This window comes from Centropristis striata, chromosome 14 (assembly GCF_030273125.1).
Source record: "Centropristis striata isolate RG_2023a ecotype Rhode Island chromosome 14, C.striata_1.0, whole genome shotgun sequence".
Lineage (NCBI taxonomy): Eukaryota > Metazoa > Chordata > Actinopteri > Perciformes > Serranidae > Centropristis > Centropristis striata.
The window spans coordinates 28,156,919-28,181,233 of record NC_081530.1 but is presented as its reverse complement, the minus strand read 5'-3'; the positions used below and the strand labels follow the sequence as shown (position 1 = coordinate 28,181,233).

The 24,315-nt window shown below is 39.5% G+C and overlaps 1 protein-coding gene across 2 annotated transcripts in view; it reads right to left on the bottom strand.

The window, feature by feature from the left end:
- The window catches only part of pum1 (pumilio RNA-binding family member 1), a 31,725-nt gene extending 8,793 nt beyond the window's left edge, over window positions 1-22,932 (bottom strand). Inside the window, exons 1-15 of one of the 2 annotated variants that reach the window (XM_059349615.1) lie at window positions 22,363-22,932; window positions 17,285-17,457; window positions 15,349-15,471; window positions 14,233-14,301; window positions 11,981-12,086; window positions 9,451-9,644; window positions 8,992-9,164; window positions 8,103-8,367; window positions 7,915-8,008; window positions 5,438-5,536; window positions 4,686-4,828; window positions 4,084-4,222; window positions 3,739-3,873; window positions 2,069-2,368; window positions 1,627-1,869 (exon numbers count right to left, since the gene is read on the bottom strand). In XM_059349615.1, coding sequence (XP_059205598.1) covers window positions 1,627-1,869; window positions 2,069-2,368; window positions 3,739-3,873; window positions 4,084-4,222; window positions 4,686-4,828; window positions 5,438-5,536; window positions 7,915-8,008; window positions 8,103-8,367; window positions 8,992-9,164; window positions 9,451-9,644; window positions 11,981-12,086; window positions 14,233-14,301; window positions 15,349-15,471; window positions 17,285-17,446 — 2,245 coding nt within the window. In that variant the 5' untranslated portion in view covers window positions 17,447-17,457; window positions 22,363-22,932. The remainder of the gene's footprint in view (window positions 1-1,626; window positions 1,870-2,068; window positions 2,369-3,738; window positions 3,874-4,083; window positions 4,223-4,685; window positions 4,829-5,437; window positions 5,537-7,914; window positions 8,009-8,102; window positions 8,368-8,991; window positions 9,165-9,450; window positions 9,645-11,980; window positions 12,087-14,232; window positions 14,302-15,348; window positions 15,472-17,284; window positions 17,458-22,362) is intronic. The other variant, XM_059349614.1, reaches the window with a different exon arrangement.
- Between the last annotated feature and the right edge of the window lie 1,383 nt (window positions 22,933-24,315).

Sequence of the window (24,315 nt, the reverse complement as noted above, 5' to 3'; positions counted from 1 at the left end):
TGCAGTTTATATCTGTACAGTAGGACGCCTAAAATACTTGAATTGCCAAATGCAGGTAATCAATCCATCAGAGCTGTTATGAAGCGGAGACTTGGCTCCGTCTGTGTGTTAAATTGTTTCATCAAATCAAGCATTTGTATAACACGTTCATGTGCCAACTGTCAATCACAGAAAACACACGCAAGGAGGAACAAAAGTCTCAGTTGGTAATTAATCCCTCAAAACATGCTGCCTTAAAAAAAAGCTGCTGTCACATTTGAGACGTTAACTGAACAGCAGTTAATTAAATCATTTCTCTAGTCTACTAAATAATATAGGTATGTGAACAAAACATTCCTTGCAAAGCTGCATGATCTGGAAAAAATATCTAGTTTGGATTATTATGATGATACTGCAACTGTGATATGATTTATGATAGTGGAGGGAATTATCTTTTTCATTATACTTATTTTAATTTAAAAATATAATTAAATGATTATAAAGTTTGTAGATTTTTTTTTTTGCAAGGATATGTAACGAACAGATTTTTTTTCTGAAGTCTATAGAATACGATTTGTAGGCTGGGACATCTTTGCACCACCACAATACTTTATTCTGAATGGTAATTGGGCAGTCCATGGCCTAGAGGTTAGGAATCATGCTTGTAACCTGAGGGTCAAATACCAGGACTGAAGTGCCCTTGAGCAAGGTACCTCTGGGCAGAAATGTGCTGTTTCAATGTGTGTGTGTGTGTGTGTGTGCAAAACTGAATCTTAATCTAATTTGCCAAATATTGTGCATCCTGCGATTTGGATATTGAACTAGTCCAACCTTGCTTATGAGACTACACCCAGGTATGTCGGACAATATGGCCAAAATCTTCCATCTTGATAAGTGACAATTCATATCTCAATAACAATATATATATATATATATATATATATATATATATATATATATATATATATATATATATATATATATATATATATATATATGACAATATATCATTTCTCTGGTAGTTATTTGAATAAATAAATAAACACATGGTAAAGTTGACTTTGTGTAAGGTTAGCAAAATAGTGCTATCTATGGGTCACTCCCTTGTGCAAGACTCAAACTGTTAAGGATTGTCCAAATGTGCTGCTACAGTTTGGCCGCTGATTTTTTTGTCACCACGACAGAATTTGTAGAGAAAAAAATAGATCTTTATATCGTTTTGCATATCTCATCATATTCCAATTCCAGCTCTACATCAGGGCATCTACATAAACGTCCCATTAAGGCTATTACTCAAAGATTATATATGTGGTGCAAATCAACACACATTTAATTTAAAATCAAGATTGGCCCGTGTGTTAAGCTATAATAAACTAATGATGTTGTGAAGCTTGAGAAGTCTTAAGTGTCATGTGGCTTTCTAGAAACAATGGGGAAATCAACGGACAGGTGCATTAAATTATTCTAATTGATAGTAATCGCAGGTTTATTCTGGCACGTAAACATATCGCTGGCTTTTTGTTTGACGGAAGAGCACTCGGACCGTTTCCATAGAGAAACAAAGTGGCTTTTAAAAGTGGCATTACTGTAAAACAAAACACAGTTAATGGCAGTGACGATCTCAGTCACTTCATCGCCGACACTTACCAAGATTGAGGTTGGATGAGGAGCTGTGATTGGACAGGGAGGGTGGGGGTGTGAGGGAATGGGAGGGGCCCTGGTTGGGTAGGGGCATGCCGACGGGGCCAGGGGAGGGACTGAAGCCCAAGGTGCCGTTGTAGAAGCCTCCATGGCCAATCGGGGTGAGGCTGGAGGGCGTGCGTTTGTACAGCTCATTGTTGCCAGTCAGGGAGTCCCGCCTGGAACCGCTGCCACCACTCGAGTTGGCCACTAGAGGGAGACAAATACAGATCAGATCATGGTATCTGGAAGAGCAGGGAATTGTTAATCTACTCTTCTTTTGTTTGTTGGACCATTACGTTTTAGTGCAAGTTACTATATTTAATCTAAAAGTATAAAAACACCAAAACACTTCAGCTGCCTGACAGACACTCCGGCAGCAGACTGTGTGAGAAAAGTGTATTCCTACCTGCGGTGCCGAAGCCTCCCAGCGTGGCCCCCAGTGTGGCCCCGAGGGAGGAGGAGGCTTGCTGACTGAACCCCAACGAGGCAGAGCCAGGTCCGGGCTGGCCGGAGCCTTGTGAGAAGAGAGAGGAGCTCTGGGAGGAGGAGCTGAGGGAGGAGGAGCCGTAGAAGGAACTTCCTCCCAGAGCGCCACCAGGACCACCCTGCTGCTGAGGCTGCTGGGATGTCATGGCACGAAACGGACCGTTGGCCCCGCCGCCCAAACCACCGTTGGCACCACCTGCAGAGGCTGCCGCTGCTGCAACTGTAGGTGGAGACAACAGAATAAAACCACTTAACTACAGGAAAACAAACCCACTGACATCTGGCTCCCGTCTTTAGTGGTAAAGGTTACAATCAACATTCACTGCTGGGAAAAATGACTCTGCTCACTTCCAGCTGTGACACTGCCAGTGATGGAAACAAGACATCGAGTGGACACACAAGGTTATGGCTGTAAACATGAAAAAAAAAAAAAGAACTTTTCTGTATTTCAGTTCTTCTGCTTAATTTGGCGTAATGTCTTCCGCTTGAAGATTTCATAAATCAGAAGTTATAAAAAAATGAGTAAATTAAATGAAGTCAGACAAGCATCTGAACATTAGGTTTATTCAATATACATGGAGCTGAAATTATGTTGAATCATGTTTTTAGAATGAGTTTTATGAGTTGCAAGAAATCATAAGTGATCTTTTAGATGGATAAGCTCAGCTCTGTTAGATTTAAAAAATATGTCAGTAGGAAACAGTTAAAGTCTTTATTGACCTTGTCATCAGTCGTTTAAAATGTAAATTAAATTATTAAACTGGCGTTTCGCAATTCACTTTGTTCTTCTGATAACTAGACATCTCATTAAATGAAATCGCATGTTGAAAAATGCATAGATGTGCTGACTGGCAGCATATTAGTTATTTAACTTAGTTTACAGAAAAGCTGTTAAAGTTAAATATCAGCCGAAATGAAAAGACTTTCTTTAGGAGTCACAAATTATGATTTAGGAATATCATCTGTGTAACTAGGAGCCCAAATCTGTTAAACTGAGCAATATGTTAACAGACGCTGACAGACTGGGAAGCAGTGAGACAGGACTGGTGTGTTCGTAAAACTAAAAACAAAACAGAAAGGCCTTTCCGTCTGCTTTGTGTGGGAAAGGAGTCTATTATGTATTTTTAGTGGCTTTCTCACATTTAAAGAACACAGACCCTTTTCCCAACCAAATTATATAAACCTGTGTGTAACTGATTACACAGGTTTAACTTCTGGCCCACCAAAGTGTCAACAGTCAAACAGAAAATATTCATACTGAAGGAATTTGATTTGAGCAAGTGCTATAGCATTATGGGATACATTTTAAACCATTACCTCTAATAATAATGTAAACCAACATTACCTATGTGTGTTTAAATTCACATCAACAACACTGACCCATGGGAACTGCTTGTCAAAAGAAGGCTAGACTTAAAAGGTACAGTCTCCTGATCTTTTAATGCTGCTCTGGATGAATGGGACATCAGAACACGTTTTAAAGACCACAATGTTCAATCTATTGTTTTGTGTGTATGACAGCCTTCTTTGTCCTCCTGGCTACAGAGAACAACAGAGACCTTTGAGGCTTTACGTGGATTGCTGTTTTACCTGCTTGTGCTGCGGAGGGAGATATGATGACGGAGGCAGGAGCCATGAGGCGCACAGGCCCACTCCGAGCTCCAGTGTTGACCACCAGGGCTCCTGTCTGATCGTAGTAGGCTGCCGGTGCTAGGACTGGGTAGCCTGAGAAAGAGGCAAAGAGATATTTAGAGTTCACCTAAAATTCAGCATGTCCTTTCTTTAATGTCGCCATGGGTGGTTATCTGTAATTGTATTTCTCACTGACTCAATAGTTTTATAACTAAGATATGTGGAAATTGTGCTGCAATAGAAAATGTAAATGGGACTGTTGGGAGTTTTGCTAAAACAATAAAACCAGAGTGTGATACTCACCGGGGACTCCAGCTGCTAATCCCTGTCCAAAGGCGAGGGCTGAGTTGACTGCTGCTGCTGCAACCAGCTGGTCATTCTGCTGACCCTGTTGACCTTGGCTAGGGGTCAAAGGTCGCTGGTTGCCCCCAGCACGCATCACCTTCACAAAAGGAAGAAATAGAAGAAGCATTTGAATTGTCTTTATCAATATGCAAATTAATACAAAACCTCTTCCAAAGCAGGGAGCCTGTGGTGTGCTGCAGACACAACTTTCTATCATGTTTATGATATTCTCCTCTAGTTAATGTCCAAAACAATGTGCCCACACACAGAGAGACAAATGGTGCCATGTAATAAATAGCCGCGATAATAGCACATTTCTTTTATTAGCATGAGCATAAATAAGGAAAGCTGGAGTAAATAAACAGCAGTTGGATGAAACCCTTCCTGCTGATTGGTTTATAATCTACACAGGCTGCAAATAGTTTTCTGCTTATAGATCCAAGTTGAGCAGCAGTAAGAGCGACTGCACATTTCAACTGGCACATAAGGAGCGCTCTGACTGAAACAGCCTGAGCCACAGGCAGTCAGCATGCCAGTTTTCTGGTGAGCAGCCAACTGACCTGCTGTTGGTTCTGCTGGCCCTGGTTTGCCGCCTGCTGATTGGCCGAGTTGTTGGCTGCAGCCGCCTGCTGCTGGAAAAGGTTGGCGGGGTAGACCCCCCAGGGGGTCACACCGTAGTACTGGGGAGGCATCACTGCTGGACCTGGACGCAAAAAAATACAGGTTGGACTCCCGGATGGTCGGCTCACTGACAGTAAACACATATACTGACTTTTGCTGCTAGAAAGAACATCCTACTCTTCTGGATCAAGAATGTTGCTCCAACAAAAATCATGGCACAACATTGTTATGGATTGCATTCCTAGTGAATAAAACACATACATGCTTAACTCCAAAATAGATGCTTTTTATAAGGTTTGGGCCCCACACTGTCATCCTCCTTGCTTTGTGACTTTGTTTTAAGTGCACACTGTCTAACAAGTGCCTTGTGGCCTTGCTATGTTTGTATGCTCATCTGGATGCTGCTCTGTCTTGCTGCAGGAGAAAAATTTACTTTTTCCATATTTTTTTTCTATTTACTGTACCCACATGCTCACATTCTGCTCCCCCTTTCTTTTGTGTCTAAGCTGTTCTGTGTGTTTTATGTTAAAAAGAAGAAAACATTATTAAAAAAATGTAAACAAAAATACAGGTTAGATAGGACGATGCGTGAGTATGTGTTTTTTTGCATGTTGAAATAAATCTAAATTAGTTTCTAAATTCTTCCAAAAGCATCTGAATGGAGCTCAGGGTCCATTTCAGAGTGTCTCACCGAGTGTAGCTGCTGCTGCTAGTCCCGCTGCGTAGGGGTCTGTCCCCGGTGGAGCGGCACTGATGATGTAAGGATTGGGAACAAACGCTGGGGCCAGACCTGAGAACACATGGAGGGAAAGGTGAACCAGATTTTATATAACACACACAGAATATATTCAGAGAAACTCCTAGAATGAAGCTTCTACACATGACAGCAACTTCAGGACATACTCTGTCAAAACTGTAATTAAGATTCTTGATATTGATCAAACAAATTAAGCTCTAAAGATTTTTTTTTTAGGTTAGCATATGACCAATTTGTGTCTTTAGGCTTGTTAAGCATTACTTGCCTTTCAGTACAACTAAGAAATATTAACCAGAATTAATTAGTTACCATGGGAATGAAACAACATGTACTTTTTCTTGCGTCTTCTGTTATTTCGTTCAAAAATGGAAAAACCAGAAACTGCAGCATTGACTGAGTTACTGTTGTGTTCTGGAGTCACAGGTAGAGACCAACAAATGTAGGGAATTACAGGAAATGTAATATAAGTGAGTTCTTACTTTTGCATCTGACATTTCACTTAAAGTTACCTTTGTTTTAATTTATTTTCTTCTTTTTTAAAAAAATAATTGGCTTAGATATCATGGAGGCTGTAAAATCATATGATTGCATTTTCCATTGTGTTGTAAAGCGTTTTGTGAAGCGATCAATCACATTCCCTTCACTCCTGAGTAAAATCTTATAAATCAATACAAATTATAGAAAAAAAGCTATAAAAATAAGACCTGTGCTGTTAAAACTGTAAACTCCACAATCATCAGCAGGTTCTTTCCATAAAATTATACCTTTTATTATAGCCAGACACTATATTAACAGATATTATTGTCAAAATTTCATCTTTGAACAAACAATTATAAAGAATAAACCAAATCTTTAAAAAAGTGATATATTATCAGAATTTGGGATGGGCATTTGGGAGAAACCTGCCAACTCGAGCATCTATATCGTTAATGATCAATTAATTGATTAATCGCTTAATTCAGAGGCAGAATAAAAAATATACACAGTACTGTGCAAAAGTCTTAAAACCTGCTTTCAAAACGAACGCCTTTATTTTGAAAGGACGAAAAGAGGCATGAGGTTAGTTTAATCTTGCATATTTTAGTGTGTTTTGTGTTTAAATAAGTTTTGGATAAAATTACTTAATAATTCATGTTAGAAAGGTTTGATACAGTAAGAGTTTTATCCACTCCAGGCATCGATACTAGTATAGTCTAAGATCAATTCTCTGACTCAGACGTGTGGACTTCACGTTGACTCAAATTTGCGTACACCAGCTGAGAGCAGACGTGAGATCTGATCGGACCCTCCGCTCACATCCACATTGATAACTGCCTTGCGTAGAAATGATCTTACGGCCACTTTACGCTCACTTTCTTTCGTATGCTCGTTTGATAAATGAGGGCCAATGTCTTGACGATAGAATCGTTGTGCACTACAGAATACGATGCGTTTTATTAAATGCCAACATCAGATCGATAAAATTCCATGTCATCAACCAAATTCTTAACAGCGACTAATCGATCATCGATAAAGTATTCCCATCCCTAATCAGAATCACTTTATTCTCCATGGGTCATTTAAAATTATACTTGTGGAGCCCCCTTTTTCCCCCCCAATATTGGTAACTTGTTGACTGAGAATAATGGTACTATAGTCTTTTTTTCTTTTTTGTAAAATAACTTGATAAAGAAATTCAACTTGTTTTTTTTTAATTATTTTATGATTTATGACTAAAATATACAGATACATGACTGTGTTATAACTGCCCAAAAGGTGTTGTTCTCCCAACTTTTAGCCGTGATTGTGCCGTTACCAAAAAGGTGCAATGCCTGTATACTGCAGTCAAAAATGAGGCCACAGTGAGTGAAAATTGAGAGGAGCAGAAAACGCCCTGAAACTGCCCCAGGTTCAGTGTTAAAAAAATATGATATAATTTGTGTCAGTAGAGAAGATAGTGACAGGGAAAAACAATGTCTAGACAAATGAGATGTTAGCATTCAGTTATCTTCATATATGTCCATGCATGAAGGAGTTGATGACTTGTCTTGGACTGGAGAGATTGACATACATTGTTAAAGGTAAACAGGAGGAGTTTGCTTGGATTTGGGAATCATTTATGTCATTCCTGACCAATGAAACGGATAACACTGACTGAACAATAGGTTATGAAATGATCCTGCCTTTTATTTTATTTTATTACTATTATTTATTTTTTATTAATTTTGCTCCACTTTAGTCTTATTTATTTCATTTTAGTACTTATTCTCCATTAGTTTGATGTTTGTTGTCAGTGAATGAATGTATGATCGAGGGGATATAAATTAAAATGTTTGTACATTCGACTAAGTTTGATATGCACTTGAAACTTCAATAAAAATTATTGTTAAAAAATATATATATATGTTCATGCATGCATGCAACTCTCTTACCAATGTGAGGCTGCTGTGCTGCTGCCAAGGCGTACTGCTGTTGCTGAGCTGCTGTTAACTGCTGCACTGCTAGGGCGTTGTTTCTCTGAAACAGCTGCAAACAGCACATTGACAGGTGAATCACATTTTAATCTCCTGCAGAGCTAATGACGAATGTTTGTATACAGCTCTCTGCTTGCTGCTCTTACCTGCTGCTGGTTGGCGTAATCAAATAAGCCCACAGTGGGCGCAGAGTCCATGGGCATCTGGGAGTTGTAGTCAAACTGAAGCGGCTCCATCACTGACTCCATGGGGTCCATAGTGACACCACCTTGTTCCACGCCAGAGAAGTCCTCAGGAGGTTTGGGGCCTCCACCACCTCCCAGGGGTGTCAGGCCATCAGCCCCTACACCTCCGGGACCTCCCAGCAGGTCACCTTCGGGACCAGGGGCTGGCATGTTGCCTGGGGGACGACTGCAGGGGTGAGAAAGAAGGAGCAGTTAAATTTACATCTAAAAGGCTGTTTGTAGAGCAATAAGCATTGAGTGTGTGTGCGACTGTCACACTAGTCATGTTTCCATCTACAAATTGTCTGTGTTTCTGAGGATTTGCATGAGAAAAGCTTAATGGAAACACCAAAATTTGATCAAACTTTCAAAAACGTGCATAACATTTTTTACACTCGCTTGAGGTGGTTTTTGTCTTTTTTTGAAAAATAGGAGATGGAAACGATTTGTCTGAATAATTTCTGACGTATTGAACATTTAACTCTGCCAGTCAAGATGAGCTGACATGAAAGATGCATTATAAGTTGCCCAATTGAATCCAATTCCTGAAAACTTCTCTCATGGGTGGCCAATGTTTTTTTAAATATTTTTTTCTCTCTTGCTGAATTTACTTCTTCTACGCTTTACTGACGGATTAGCCTACAGCAACACATTACACTGCCATCTTCTGACGAAAGCAAGTTTTTGCATCTTTGTTTATTTGCTTTAAACCAATTGATGGAAACATCTTTATTTCACATTTTCTTCCATGCAACATTTAAAAATTTCCCTTCAGAATTCGTTTCGACTTTAATTAAACATGGCTACTGACCCAAACTCTTTGACGTCGACGTCCAGGCCGTTCTGCACGGGCAGCCCGTTGGGGTTGATGACGTCATTAATGACGTCAGCTTCAACTTCTGTCAACTCTTTCAGTTTCTCTCCTTCAAATGTTGCCTTTGGCTTCTCCCTCTTCTCCTCCTCCACTTCTCCATCTCTCTGCCCCTGTGTGATGGAGAGAAATACAACAGACACGGTGAAAAACTGAAATATTGAGGTCCTGATAATCTGACAGTGACAGATGGCATATGGAGTGGGAAGGACAGACATGGACAAGGTGAAAGACCTGTCCTCATCTGATAATCAAAGGCTGACAGAGGACAAACAGTGAGAGACAAATGACAGACTGGGGTTTGAAAATGTTAAGTAGGTTAATGAAAAGTCAAGATTTTACGACTAGAAAAATAGAGATTCAGAAGCGAGAGAAAATGTGAGAGACTACAAGACTTACATAAGGTCCTTTTCGGAGGCAGGAGTCCAGCTTGTCAGCCGGCGAGGAGGAGAGGACGTACTCCACCATGCTAACTCCCAGCCCGCCACTCTCAGAGCGCGGTGACATCACAGAGCCAACCCCGACCTCACCGCCGCCATGGAAACCTTGCCCTGGCCGACGGGACACCATGATTGGCTGAGACACTGAGTGATCTGACATGAGAGGAAGCGGGACTGTTAACGGACATTTCTTTTTTTTTTCTTTATATATTTTTTATTGGAAATTAGCATTCATAAGCATCAGTACAAGACGTAACTTATTCCACAGCTGTTTTCCACATTTTTGTTTTTTAAAGGGTACATTAGAACAAAGAACCACAAAAAAGACAACCCACAAAACAAAAAGAAAAATAAATACAAAACAAAAAAACATAGTATTATAATAATATATAGGGAGGCAAAAAAGCAGAGAAACAGAAACATTAACAATTATACTAATAATACCAATACATAAATAAACACAGGATGCTAAGTATGCTCATTAAAAAAATAAAAAATGATTTAAAAAAATACCTTGATAAAATAAATGAAAATTGGATGCATCAAATCGACTCAGTTGGGGTCTAACGGACATTTCTGCTCCATAAACTGATCTGATAGTGATACACAGGCACAATTCACATGATAATATTCAAGTTTGTTTTTTTGTTTTTTTAACTACATTAAAAGTATTTGTATGGCTGTAAATTTTATCATCTCAACTAACTGTATTTACTGAGGTGGCCTAAAAGTTTCCACATCACATTCTGTTTAGATTGTGACACCAGGGGCCACTCTTGGTATGCAAGTGCTGCAAAATACACAGTCATTTTCTGATTTATTTTATTAGATGTCTTTAATTGGATTTTAATGGTATCAGTCCAATTATAATCCCATTGATGGGTTATCTACCCCCTGGGTTTTGGATTTCTTCTAACTGTTACAACTTTCTGTTAATGTTTTGTAATTGTCTGTCGCCTACAGCTGCATTGTAGGTATTTTAATTGCCTCCGCTGAGGTTTCTTAGACTTTTTTTTCCTCATTATGAACCAAGGAATTTTTTTATTTTTATTTTTTTTACATGAAACGGCTGTCTTCAACACTAGACTTCCAGACAGAGTATATGCACTTCATCATTTACACTGTGTAGTATGTATGCCAAACATTTTCTATAACTGACCTGCAAGGTCCAAGAAACGAGCCATCTACCAAAAGAAATTCACTCTACAAATAAGCTTTTGTGCATCACTTTTTTCTGCAGCTGTAAACTGATACACAAGTGATGTGCAAGACTGCTTCTGAAATGCAGAGATATTTATTTTGTCATCAACATGCCTACAGAAATAACTGCATTGTGCTGATATGATTCACCAGAAATCTCAAATCTCATCATCTGAGAGAACATGAGGGTGATTTCACTTTGACATTAGCTTTAGATTCTGACTGGGATCTAAATATACATTGTCCAACACCAGACTGCAATTGTTGTGAGGGTTTCTTGATGCGCTTGTGGGAAAAAAAAAACCCCCAAAAATGACATGTTTCACAAATAATCCTGCCCTATTAACGAGCCTATTGTCTGAACATAAACAGACATTAGTCTGAGGAGCTATAAGTGAGAATGAAAATGTCCTGTGTAACGTCCGATTGAGCCCATGTGTGAATAGAGCCGGTCAATGTCCGAAGAATTCAGTGAGCAAGTAGGCTTGTTGATAATGTTTCTATTGCATGACTGGTGTGAAACCGGAAGGATAAAAACATGAGGTGAAGGAGAAGGGTCATTGACACGGAGACACTAGAGGGATATGGCCGAAATCTTCTATCACGGTATATATAATTTAATATCATTGTAACAATTTGTATCACGATAGAGTCATTGTTATATAAATTAATTTATTAATTTAACTTCCCTACTTGGAGCTTCCATCGACAACAATAAAAAACAACAGCCTTTTTAAGTCAAAAACAAAACACTCAAAAACAATAAAACTAAAATTCTGTCCAAATCAAGTAATTTGCACTTAGCTGAATATGCAAGAACACGAAACCATGCGAGAATTAGGAAATCACGTGAGATCACAAGATCGTGCAAGAATAGTTACTGCGATAGAAACGGTATTGCCAAATCTCTGACCTGTTGACACACATACCATCATATTGCCAAACCCTAACAGACACAATGAAAATGTCTAACTGAAGAGATTAGGAGATTCAGGATGAATATAAGGAATGCAGGACACTGACCAAATTACGGACCAGCTACGTTAAAAAAAATTAAAAAAAGGGTTTTGTAGCATAGTTTTTCAATCGTGTCCTGCCTCTTGCACTCTATACTGAGCTGTTGCTCCTCATCTAAATCAAATGGAGTATTTCCAGTAAGTGAAAACATGTCTGACACAGACAGACAATCTGCTGCTGTGTGCTACATGTGTAAAAGGGCAACTCCAGACAATACTGTGACCTGGTCCTCTGAAGTGAATAAAAGAAAACGTCTCCAGACTGGTATTTACCTGAGGCACCCCATGCACTGTCCCTCCACTGGTCCAGAAAGATCCCTTTTGGTCCATCCTTCCCAGAGTCATCCGTCTCCCAGAATTTCTTACCAGTTAGTAGCTGCTACAAAGACACAAGAGGGAAAGGAAAAAAAACAAGAACAAGGTAAAAACGGTTGAAGATATAATGCAAGCAAATGGCAGAATATCTAAATAAATGTAAACATAAGTAATAAGTTTGTATAACTGGCCATCTGAGCAGAAAGGTCCTCAAATCCTACTACTCGAATGACCAGAAAGTATTTTGCTTTGCTGTGTGAAGCTGCCGGTGCTGCACTGACACTTTCAGCAATACACACTTCTGTCAGAAGTACTTTGACCCCAGACTGCCTCCAACAAACAAGTACAGGTCATTCTAACTGGATGCATGAAGCAGAAACAAAATAGCCAGTGTCTATGAGCAACCATAAAACCATCAGGGCTCATTATTAACAAGCTTCATTTCAGTTATTTTACTCTGAAAGACTTCAGCTCCTTATCAGCAGCTCATCAGAGTTTCTCTTCACTTTTTTTTTATCACCGTGACGGTGCGTTCAGACCGGACGCGTAGCGAATATTTCGCGCGACAAGATTACATACAAAGTCAATGCAAACACGCGAATAGACGCGAATTTTTGCCGGCGGCGCGAATCGCGGGTTTCGCGCGACACGAATGCCGCGATTGACGCGAATTTCGCGGCGCGAATGAAACAACGCGAATTCGCGTGAGTTCAATAAATTCAACTTTGGCGAAATATTCGCGTGACGCTGTGTCGGGTCAGCCTATCAGCGTTGAGACTCTGGACGACAGTGTCCGAGATACATACATGAGAGAGAGGAGAAAAGAGGCAGGAAGGAGGAGTGGGTCGGCAGGAGGGACAGGAAAAAGGTGGAAGTACTCTGCGGTCCTCTCTCCGTGCTGAGTGCGCCTCCGGATGATGTCACTCACCCAGACACGACGGCAGAGCAGGTACAGGGACGCTATACTTGTAATGTCAGCCATGGTTGATGACAGAATGAAATGGAGGCAATTATTTGGCGCTAAATAGTCTCTTGGGCGAAAATTCGCGTCGCGTTACTCGCGCGAGTGACGCGAATTAAATTCAATTCTCGCGCGTATCAATTCGCGCGAGTAACGCGACGCGAATATTCGCTACGCGTCCGGTCTGAACACACTGTGAGTTGCAAAGAAGCATCTTTTTTTGCTTTATAAAAAGGACCTTGTTTTTGCAAATGTGATCCGTATCTTCAGGAACAGGAAAATTGTGGTTACATGGGGGCTCAAAATCTGAAAGTGTGAACAGATCAGCCATACCAGGTTATTTTATAAGATGTTAAACAGGTCGTACTGAACAGTTGGAATTTTCAAAACTTCAGTTTTACATAATGTAGATATTCAAATGAATTATTTTGTTTCTGTTGAGTTTAAATGAAATGTGTTTCACAATGACATCAGGCTCAAATTAAAGCTGGTCTCTGGTGTAAGAATATTTATTTTGTTGACATTTTGTGGAGTTGATTTTGTTTATATGAGACTAAAAACACATTACCAAGATGAAAAAACAGCGAGTTGATGACAACAGAGCTTAAGAGCTGAATTCAGAAACCTCAATAACAGCTTCAAATGTTGAAAAATGACTTTCGCTACAGCCCTAATGTTAATACTGATAATTAAAGATTTATTACAGTGCCCAGCAGCCAAACAATATTCAACCAATATGGGACACGAACGTACATCAGCACTGTGTTCAACAGGCCAAAACTAATTGTAGGCACTGGTCCAACATTAACAGACTTACTGAGTGTACACTGTGTTTTATAAATGCCAACAGCCAGTCCAACCAGCTTAAATTAAAAAAACATCTCTGCTCAGTCTCTTCTCATCTTTCAGAGCTTTTCATTTGGGAAAAACAATGCCAACGCAAGTCCACAATGCTTTCACTTCCACTGAGCAACTGATCCATTTCTTTTTCCCTTGGATTTCCTGTTATTCAAGTTTCACTCTCCGCGAGCAATCCATCATGTGTTTGTTCAGCCAGGTGCCCATAAACTACAGGGCAGCCTTTTTCAAACAGCATTCGACCTGTTCAAATCCAGCGAGCTGAATCCAGAGTTTCTGCCGTCAGTAACCACAGCCTAGATGCTCCATTATCAGATGAGGTATTAAAACTACATGATCAGATAAAACACTTTCTTTGATGTGACCTCGACCATCCAACTCCATGTCTCACCTCTCCCATGGCGCGTCCCTCCAGAGCCAGAGCCTGAAAGTCATGGTTCAGCTCGTCCATGGACCGCACCTGCAAAGAGAGCCACGTTATGCCTCCAACAGCCAGCCAACGTATAAACATAAACCCAGCTTTAAACACCTATGTTAATTAGTAATGGCCTTCTCAAATGATTTGCAGAACATTGCAGTAAATAACACAAAAGTTACATTTTTAAAGGGTAAAAAGATTGTACAATTGAAAAAAGTACTTTGTGATTGTTTTTATCAAAATTACACCATTTATTATAACGTTGCTTGAACAAATCATGTGTGATGCACGCTTCAGTCGGGAAAAATAACAAAATCTAAGTTTTAAACAGTGATATTTCAAAGTGACTTTATTCTAGGGCTGGGCGATATATCGATATAAAAATATATCGATATATTTTTAAATGTGATATGGAATTAGACCATATCGCATATGTCGATATAGTTTTGTTTTTTCTTTGATATATAAATGCTGCCCTTACAAGGGTTTGTCATATTAAGTTATTTTGTAATGTTCACTATTCTTTTCTCATATAAATCTATTTATTTCAGAAAAAGATTGACCTATTTAACTTCATGGACTATTTTTATTTAAATGTGCACTTTATCGAGCATTGATTTAAAAAAAAACAAAAAAGAAAAAAAAAAGGTACTCCTGTTATACAGGATTTATGTTCACTTAAATAAACGGTTTCAATAAAACTTCTTGTGACATGTCATATTTGGCTTTGACTGAACATTTGCTCTCACTTTAGGATAAAAACATAGGGATATATATCGTATATCGATAAACGTATAGGGATATGACTTTTGGTCCATATCGCCCAGCCCTAATTTATTCTACATTTAAAATGTCACCAAAAATCAATCATGTGCACTAACCAGACCCTGAATTTTTTATTTTAATTCTGTGCTCTTCAAGGCAACTGGGAAGCCATGAACCACTCAGCTGAGGCCAACAGTCACGTGACAGAAACCAGCAATACGAGTAAGAATAAAGTTTTCTGTGTACAAATGTTTCTGCGAACAAACAAACAGTCGTCAACATGATACACTACAATAACAACATCAGTGTGCAACAGCCACACACCTGGCTGTCATGGATGTTGTCTCCAGTGGGCCAGCGATGTTTCCCGGGCTGTTCACCATGCTGCCGCTGGAAGAAATAGTCCACCATGGCATCATCCTGGGAACGTCCAGCACCCGCCACACCCTGAGAGACATGTACACACAGACGTGCACATTATCCTTAAATTACTGGCAACAGTGACAAGCAGACAACGAGAGACCTGCGGCTATAATCTAGTTTTTAAGTAATTATCAATGTTTTATGGAGTTCAACATCAATATAATTCAAATGCATTAACAATGTGTAGTAGAAATGAAATGCAGATCAATCAAATACCAAACATAATATAATTACCTAATGTTTTTAGCAAGACTCTCAGTCTCTTTGCAGAGAAAATGGGATTCAAACTATTTTTAAGTAATGTAGTATTTTTTAGTAATTAATCTGCTGTACATCATGAAATAATCAGGAGGAAATATTCTGCCAGGTAAATAAACATTCATCCAGGCATCTTATTTAACCTTATAACGACATATTCAGGAGTTAAAATTTGTCATTTTTCAATTCCAAATTTCATAATTTTCAAAGCAGCACAACTGCTGGTGGTATTTAGGCCACATCCTCTCTTCGAACACTCAAATACGTCCAAATAAGAGGCAGCATTTCTTTCCCTGGCACACTGAAGTTGACTTCCTCTCTTACTCATTTTGAGGGTAAACACGAAATTCTCCCTCCACACCGTCATCATGAATCAGTCAACATGTTTGGGAACAGCTGGGCTCCGTCATTTTCTGAACACGCAGCCTAACAAGTCACCGAGGCTTTCAAGAAGACTAAATGGCTACTAATCAGATGAACTTGACTATTTTTTTTCGTGGATTTGCGGGTAGTCACACAAACATAAATGTAAGCAAATGCTAAGGCGATATTTGTGTTGAATGTGGGCGGTGCTTGAGGTGAAACACATGCTAGAAACCTGCAACTTATATCAATAAGTTGCAGGTTTCTAGTCTGTTTGACAGCCAAGTGGGGACAACTACACATACACTTTTTGGTTATTGGTTGAGGCTCTGCCGATTAAAGATTCCCACAGTTGAACTTGACGTGATGTGAAGATGATAATTTGCGTTGCCAATGGAAGATAATATGTTATTTGCCCGCTATCGCTAACATAGAAATTGAAGTGAACGGGAGGTGAACATTCGCTAATGTTACATTCATGGATGTGTGACCGCAGCCTGTCATGAAAAACGCTAACCTTATTATCGAGAAGTAAGAGCTGGCTCTTCTTGCTCCGCCTCATGATAAATAGTCCCAGTACCATATAAAACAGGATGAGATTTCTTGTGGTGTTTCAAACCAACAGTAAGTAAATTGCATATCATTTGTGCATTCTGTTTTATTTTATGAAAAAAACACTGGTCACTATGCCAGCATATATGTCCCATAATGCAATGCAGTGGTGACGCCAACGTTCAATATGACAGACAGCGACTATGGCATGATTCATTTATTTGTTATATTTTTCTATTATGCACTGCTTTTTGTTTTACTTTCCCCAATATTTCACCTGTATGTGTGTGCTTCTGATGGTTATTTTGTTACTGCATAGGTAAAGAGTTTGAAACAGCTTTTTTCCCCTTTTTTATTTTGACGAGGCAGCAACCAAGGCAGTCTGTAACGAGATACCATATGATATTTGCCTGCACTTTGCATTTTCTAAAAGCAGAAGTACTACTACAGACACAAAGAAAAAACATCATCATGGTCTCCCCCTTAGGAACAAAAGAGCTGCAGTTGGGCAGTTATTTACACAAAAGTATGCTGAACGATAGTACACATATTGAGTATGTAGTGCACAGTATCTGATTTCAGACGCAGTATTGAAACACAGGCAGGACACACACATAACTGCAGTGATGGACATATGTATGCAGTGTCAAGGTGTTGTCTTTACCTGCTGGCTCTGGGGTATGGCCTGAGGGGTCTGCCCAGTTGGAGGGGCATGTCCTCCGCTGCTCAGCACCACGGGCATGCTGGGAGATGTAGTTCTATGGTGGGGGCTGAATGAATCCTGCCAGAGCACTGCTTTCCTCTTCAACACACACACACTGCTCATTCCACCACAGCCTGTCCAGAGAGAAATACATCCATCACATCACATGCAAACAATGACATACTGGGTCAATACTCTGAATACATGTGATGTTGATAAGCTCTGAACACTTAAAACACAGAAGTTCTGCACGCCACAGTAAGGCTATGAATGACTCGGCTGAGACCAAAAAGTCCTGGGAGAAAAATTCAGGTCTGAACTGCAGGCTACATTTTTAAAATGTAAAAAGTCCAATATGTATAGCATTGTGTTTTTTTGTGTTTGTGGGAAATGATGAAAGATTATGCGTTTTTCTTTAGAGGATTTATGCCATTTTAACAGTTCAGCATCACAGAGGACATTTTTTAGTTCTCCCTACTTCAAATCATGTTTGTACTGTTTTGACAGAGCTGTAAAACTAATATATTGCAGTGAAAAATGAGGCCAAAGTGAGTAAAATGTGACCGGATAAAAAAATACCTTGAAACTGCTTTGGGTTCAGAGGGTTAAATAGCACACACAATTATGTAGCACAGACAAAATTCTGGAAACACCTTCTATTATCATGCAGCACAAGTTAGCAGCACCACAACACTTCAAATCAACACCTCACTATAATAGTTTCAACTGGAATTCAACACTGTAACCTTTGTGACAGTAAGAGTTATTGCAGGGCCATTGTACTATGAATTTTGCATATGTTACTTGCAGGCAATAAACTTAGTGGTTCTAGTTTAAAGTATGCAAACCTGTCGTAACAACATAAATCCTGTCATGGTGATGCAGCAAGTCAGACAAACCTTTGTAACTACATCCAACAATAAGACGTGAAATGAGAACTTTAAGTCCTCCACCCAGCTTAAACTGTACTGGAAAACAAAGACAAGCTATGATACATGTTCAACCACCCTGCTGACAGAAAACAAAATATGTAGTAGAACAAAGGATTTTCTCATTCAAAATGGTTCATGAACAAATTTCAGAGTTGCCATTCTATAAAATCAGTCTTGCATGATTGAAAACAGTAAGCATGTAAATCGCATGTAAATAGATCCAATATCTCATCATGTCATTTCAGAACAAAAAAAACCTCCCACCTTTAAAAACTTCAGGCTACACCAGAGATGCAAAAAAAAATATCTATACAAATATTGTACCTTTAACCGGTTTTCATTTCAAACTAAAGTCAGCTGTCAGTTCATTTAGTAGCCCTAGTTAAACTAATGCAGACTATTACACAACTGCACTACAATGCAAAACAACTACCTTAATGAAGGTTAAAATATATGTCTAATACTTCTATATCTGAGTATAACACTACGCAGTGTGGTGAACTACATGTCTCAAAAACTGGACATCATAGCATCTATAAATAAGGCTGTCAAAAGTATAGATACTTTAGTAACATGTTCTTAAAAACGACAAAATCTCTGCTATACATGTTGAAAGAAAAGCAATTTTTTTTTTTTTATAAATGGATCTACTACAGTGTACTAGCACTGTGTGGAGGTTGTTAAAGAAATATCCCGTTTTGTGTGCCTACTGGTATCTAAAGAGGCTGAGAGAATATCATATAAAACTCTGATATCATAACATCTTATTCATAAAAAAAAAAATTCCAAGGATGTTTCAGACTAACAAAAGAACATATACAGCAAAGTGCAGCATAAGATATTTTCACATAAATGAAACACTACAGCAGTTGATTTTACTAAATCTCTCTCAAGCGAAAAATTGTTGGCTTAGAAAAATTAGCTGCAACTGTAATATCCATTTTGAATGAACAAACTGCATATCGTTCTGCAGCACGGCACTGATTAAATCAGTCAAATTATATATAAATAGTCTAATAAATTCAACCCAAAGTTCATTATTACGTTTGTAGGTTGCAACCACATATGAGACAGCACTATAATTAATCATTCAGTAGGTTTAACATTCTTGGGGCAAAGTGGAAACCTACCATTAAAGCTACTTAATTGCCGATAATCTGAACAAGAGAGCTGGGATCAACAGCTACAGATATAAACTAGAGAATCACTTTACAAGCTGGCTTAGGAGGCAGGTGATTTAACTGACAGCCTGCCTATCTGCAGGACGTACTGTAAACTTTACTTTACTGCTGTATGTGGCGCGCTCTCTCTCTTTTATATATATATATATATATATATATATATTTATATTAAGTAAAAGCCCAAATACTATTTTGACTCTTATCGTACTGATCTGCAGTTGGTATCCAGGTATCCATCTCTAGTTCAAGGTGTTCTTCTAACCACAGAAATTTGTCTGTTATAAAAACCTGTGCGTGCATGGTTTTAGGTGGGACATGGCTGCAGATCACACTGCTGCAGCTAATATGTCACACCACCACAAGAGTGCACATACTCACGTCACGCAAGTTTATTAAAGATCCAGCTAAAACAAATGCAGGCTTTTACATCAGTCCTGCTTGCATGAAGATGATGATTTCCAGTTTTGTTAAAACTGTTTGAGGTGTTGATTCAACTTTATGGTGATTTTTAAAGGCTGCAGTTTGTTGTGTTGTTTAAATTGTATTGCATTTTACTGAGGTGTCTCAATTTTATTTCTGTTTAATCAGTGAGGGTAGACTAGATATTGGAAACACCTCAGAGTGAAACACAGGACTGTCCGAATTGACCACAAACTACATCCTCTGAAAATGTAGGGCTGTCCTCGACTAAAGAAATTATTCGTCAACTGACTCAACAATTTTATCGCCCATTTTATTAGTTTATTTAATCCAAATGTGGAAAACTGAGTTTCTCCAAGAAGATTCTTGCAAAAGCACCACTTTAAATGGTGTGTTTTCCAGAGACTTGCTCATAATTTTCATGGAAATAAATCAGCTTTAAAAAACATTTTTAAAAAAAGATAGACTAAAGAAATCTTTGTTGACCAAGACCAAAATGAACCATTTGTCAACTAAGAGGAGCCAGCACTACAAAAATTACCATGGAATTACATTTTTTAAAAAGCCTCCTGGGAACAATACTAGCTATTATCAGCTGTAATAAACAGCATTACTTTGAAGGAATACTTCACCCATAACATGACCACTTATTTATTAATTACCCATCCTGTGTTACCTTGACGAAAGATTTGTTTTTCTTGCATGCATGAACAAAGAATCCGATAAACGAAAATCCCTGATGAATTGAAGTAAATGGGGGCTGCATATAACAACAGCAACACTATTAAAACATCTACAAACTCTCAACTTGCTCAGTATAAACAAGTGTCCTTTATCCAGTCTCTGACTACTTGCCAAGTAGTGAGTGCTTTCACTAAAACCTTACTATTTTAAACACTTCAGCATGAACTGTCTGACGCTTGTGCAGGTGCGCTGCCTGAAATGAAGCACAGATGGGTAACGCACACATGCAAGGTTTGATTATACTTCCATATGACACTGCGTAATCGTTTAATAAGATTTTTGCAAAAATGCATGCTTTTGGAAAGTAGTGAGCGTAGAATTGAATAAATTAAACTTGGATTATATGGCACAAGTTAAGTGAGAATTTGAAATTGGAGTTTTGCTGTTTTTACACCAAAAAAAATAGTTTTTTGTTTTTGCTGCTTGCTGCAGAGGCATGCAAGAAGTTTTCTTCTACAGTTCAAGGAAACACTAGCTGAGTTATTGATATACAAGAAGGGTTAATATTCCTTTGAGCTAGGCATACCTAAAAAAAACTGACAAGTGTGTTGTGTAAATGGGAACTGTTTAAATTATATCAGTATGTTTGCACAATGGAGATTACTGACTTTATTTGCCAAGAAATTAAGACAAACTGATGCTGGTCTTATACATAAGTTCAGAGGGTCATGTGACTGGAGAGAGGCCCTGTCATGTAACTTTTGTAAAGGGTGGTGGGCAGAGTGTCATTATGAGCAATGACAAAACAAAAATGTATGCAACAATGTGCGTGCACCACACTGATTGGTGGTCGTGGTCAACATTGGGCAAAACAACCTCTGTGGTTTTCGACAGTCAGAGGGATATAATTTGTATTTTACAACCTCTCTTTATCCAACAAGCTCTAATCTGTGTTAAAATTACCAGTTTCACATTAGTGTCCCTACAGGCCATGAGGAAATTACAAGCAGCTCTTTTTACACTGAGCCATATACAGTAATTAACTTTGCCAGAGTCTGTCTGACACTGTGGATCTTCAAACGCATGCAGCTTTCTCTCCAGTCTGCTGAAACCACTGTGCAACACACCACCTCCATACAGACAAAAAAATAAATAAAAAAACATGCAAAAAAAAAAAGCACACGAGCTGACCGGCTGAACAGTCCCAAAAGATAAAAACAAACCAGCCTGCCAAGTGATCATTCACATACATGCGTTTGTTTTCCTGCTCCACTCTTCATTGAGCAACAAGGAAATGTTAGCTCTTTATTCCTCTGCTACAGATCAGGTACAGAAACACCCGGAAATCCACAACACAGTGGCCGTTCCCCCTAAAAGCGAAACGGCTTGTAACGCTACAAGTTTTAGCTCGGCACACGGAAACGGCCACTGTGCTCCACAATCTAACTGGGTTAATCATTATTCAATACCGGGGATCAATCCACCGCATACCGGGCACAGACAGGGGTGTGACAATACGAGCAGGCAACCTGCAGCTAGCAGGAGATCACGTTAAACATTTCCCTCCGAACAGACGTGACACATCAAAACGAAACGGAATATGCAGAAGAGCGGTGAAACGGGGTCGTCGCCGGGGGGTTCGTTTTCGTGCAGCCTCGGATCTGTTGTGGAGGGTTCAATGCCCATGTCTACCAACAATAACACGGCCTCCCGACACAAGCCAACCGGTGGACAAACACGGGCTCCACACAGTGTTTTTAACGGCGGCAGCGGTGCCCTAACACCCCCGTCTTGTTATAAATAAACACCCGGGGGTCTCTACCTGTCTGCCCGGTCCGCAGCCCCACAGGTCCCCGTGACGCGGATGCTAACAAAGGCCCGAGAGCTGTCTGGAGCGGAAGACCGACACAACGGGAGGAAGGAGGCAGGCAGCAGAAAGGGAGGCAGCCGCTACTGCCGCGCCAAATCCTCCCGTTTAGCCCCCTCTTAGACCCGCCATGGCCACAATACCCGCACCGCTGCGTGGATAAGCAACGTCCCCTGCTGCCGCGACCGGGCAGGAGGTGATACTCACCGGCGGAGAGGGAGGATGGACGCGGATTTCGGCCCCAGTTTCTCTCTGACACCCCAGGCTTTCACTCCGACAACATGGCGGCTCGACGGAGGAGCAGGCAAGAGCGCTGCATGACGGGAAGGGATGAGAGAGAGCGTGCGGTTCATTGCGCCAACCGGGAGGGGAGGGTCATACCGGACCGGTCCCTTTGTTATGTTTCTAGTCAATTTGTATTGTGAAGTCTAGGCTATTTGGATAGCTTTTTTGTTTTTGACTTCATTCGCAGTATTTGTCAATAGAGTTACATTTGATTATTTTTGAGGTGAGGCACTTCAAGCAAAAACAATGTGTTTTCATGCACCAAATTTTGAGATTTTGGGCTATTTTGCATCCATAACATGTCTTCTTCCAGACTAGTGGGGAAAACACCCAAAATACACATTTCGGTGGTCAATTTGCTTCTGTAGATTTTTCATAAAATCAACAAAAGTTAACATTTAGAAAAAGGCCTAACACTTGCATATTTAAACATAAAATGTGCCACAAAAGAAATTTTGTTTTAATGTAGGCTACATAATCAACAGAGGAAGTTATTGGTTACATTTTCTTTATCATATTCACCTGTAATATCTTGAAACATGTAGAAGAATGTTAGGTAACAATAAAATAAAACAATAATTTTGAACCTGGCGTTGTCAAGTGTTCAATTGTTTTTGTTTTTTTCTGGAAGTGTATGCAAATTAGCACACATTTAATGTATAATTTGCATATTCAAAGGTAACATGTAAGAAAACTTGCAACGAAGAAAAAAATGCCTCAATGTAGACTGCATTATTAACGTGGGACGTTTCATGGTGATGTATTAAATATATTTTCTACATACTTCATACGTTTCCCTATTCACAAGTAGTCTACGGCATTTTAGGCTATAATAAGCCAACTTTAAAGGCAAAAGGTTTTTTGAGTGTCAATAAAATAAGGAATTATGAGCCGGGCTTGGTCCAGTGTTGGGGGTTTTGTTCTATGCAAATTATTTATTAATATAATTTATAACTTGCACATTAAAAACATAAAACTTCAGGTTTTAATTTTTTTTAATGAAACTATAATAAACCGGTGGAGTTTCATGATGATATTTCGGTCTATTGTTTATTTTTTTATTATTTTTATTATTTTTCTCCTTGAATAGACATGCTGTATTTCCAGAGGACGTCACTAATATGAACAACAAAAACATAAACTGCAATAAAAAAAATATATATCTCTATTTATGTAAGGCCGTCAGTGGTAGGCCACTTGGCCAACTTCCATTAGAAAACACTTAATTATCTTCCATCATCTGTTACGTGCCCTGGTCGGGGGTGGACTGTACACAATGTACCGGGGTCCTTACGGTAACGGGGTACTTGGCAGCCATGGCAACGTGCTGCGCCACACGGACAGTGTGCGGCTGCTGGACGCTCCGATAGACCTCCGGTATGTAAGTGCACGGTGTAAAAGGGGGTGGCCCAAATAACAAAAATACCCCTTCGGCTTTTTGGTGAGCTGCCAGCGGCGACCCGGGGCTGCTGCAGACCGGAGCAGAGACCGACTGTCCCACGCCGCTGTGTGGGTGACGTAATGCAGCTGGATTATGGCAGCCTGGTAGAAAAACTATGGCAATCGTATGGAAATTTTTAGAATAGGTTGTTGAAGATATCAACTTGTGTGATAGTCATATTG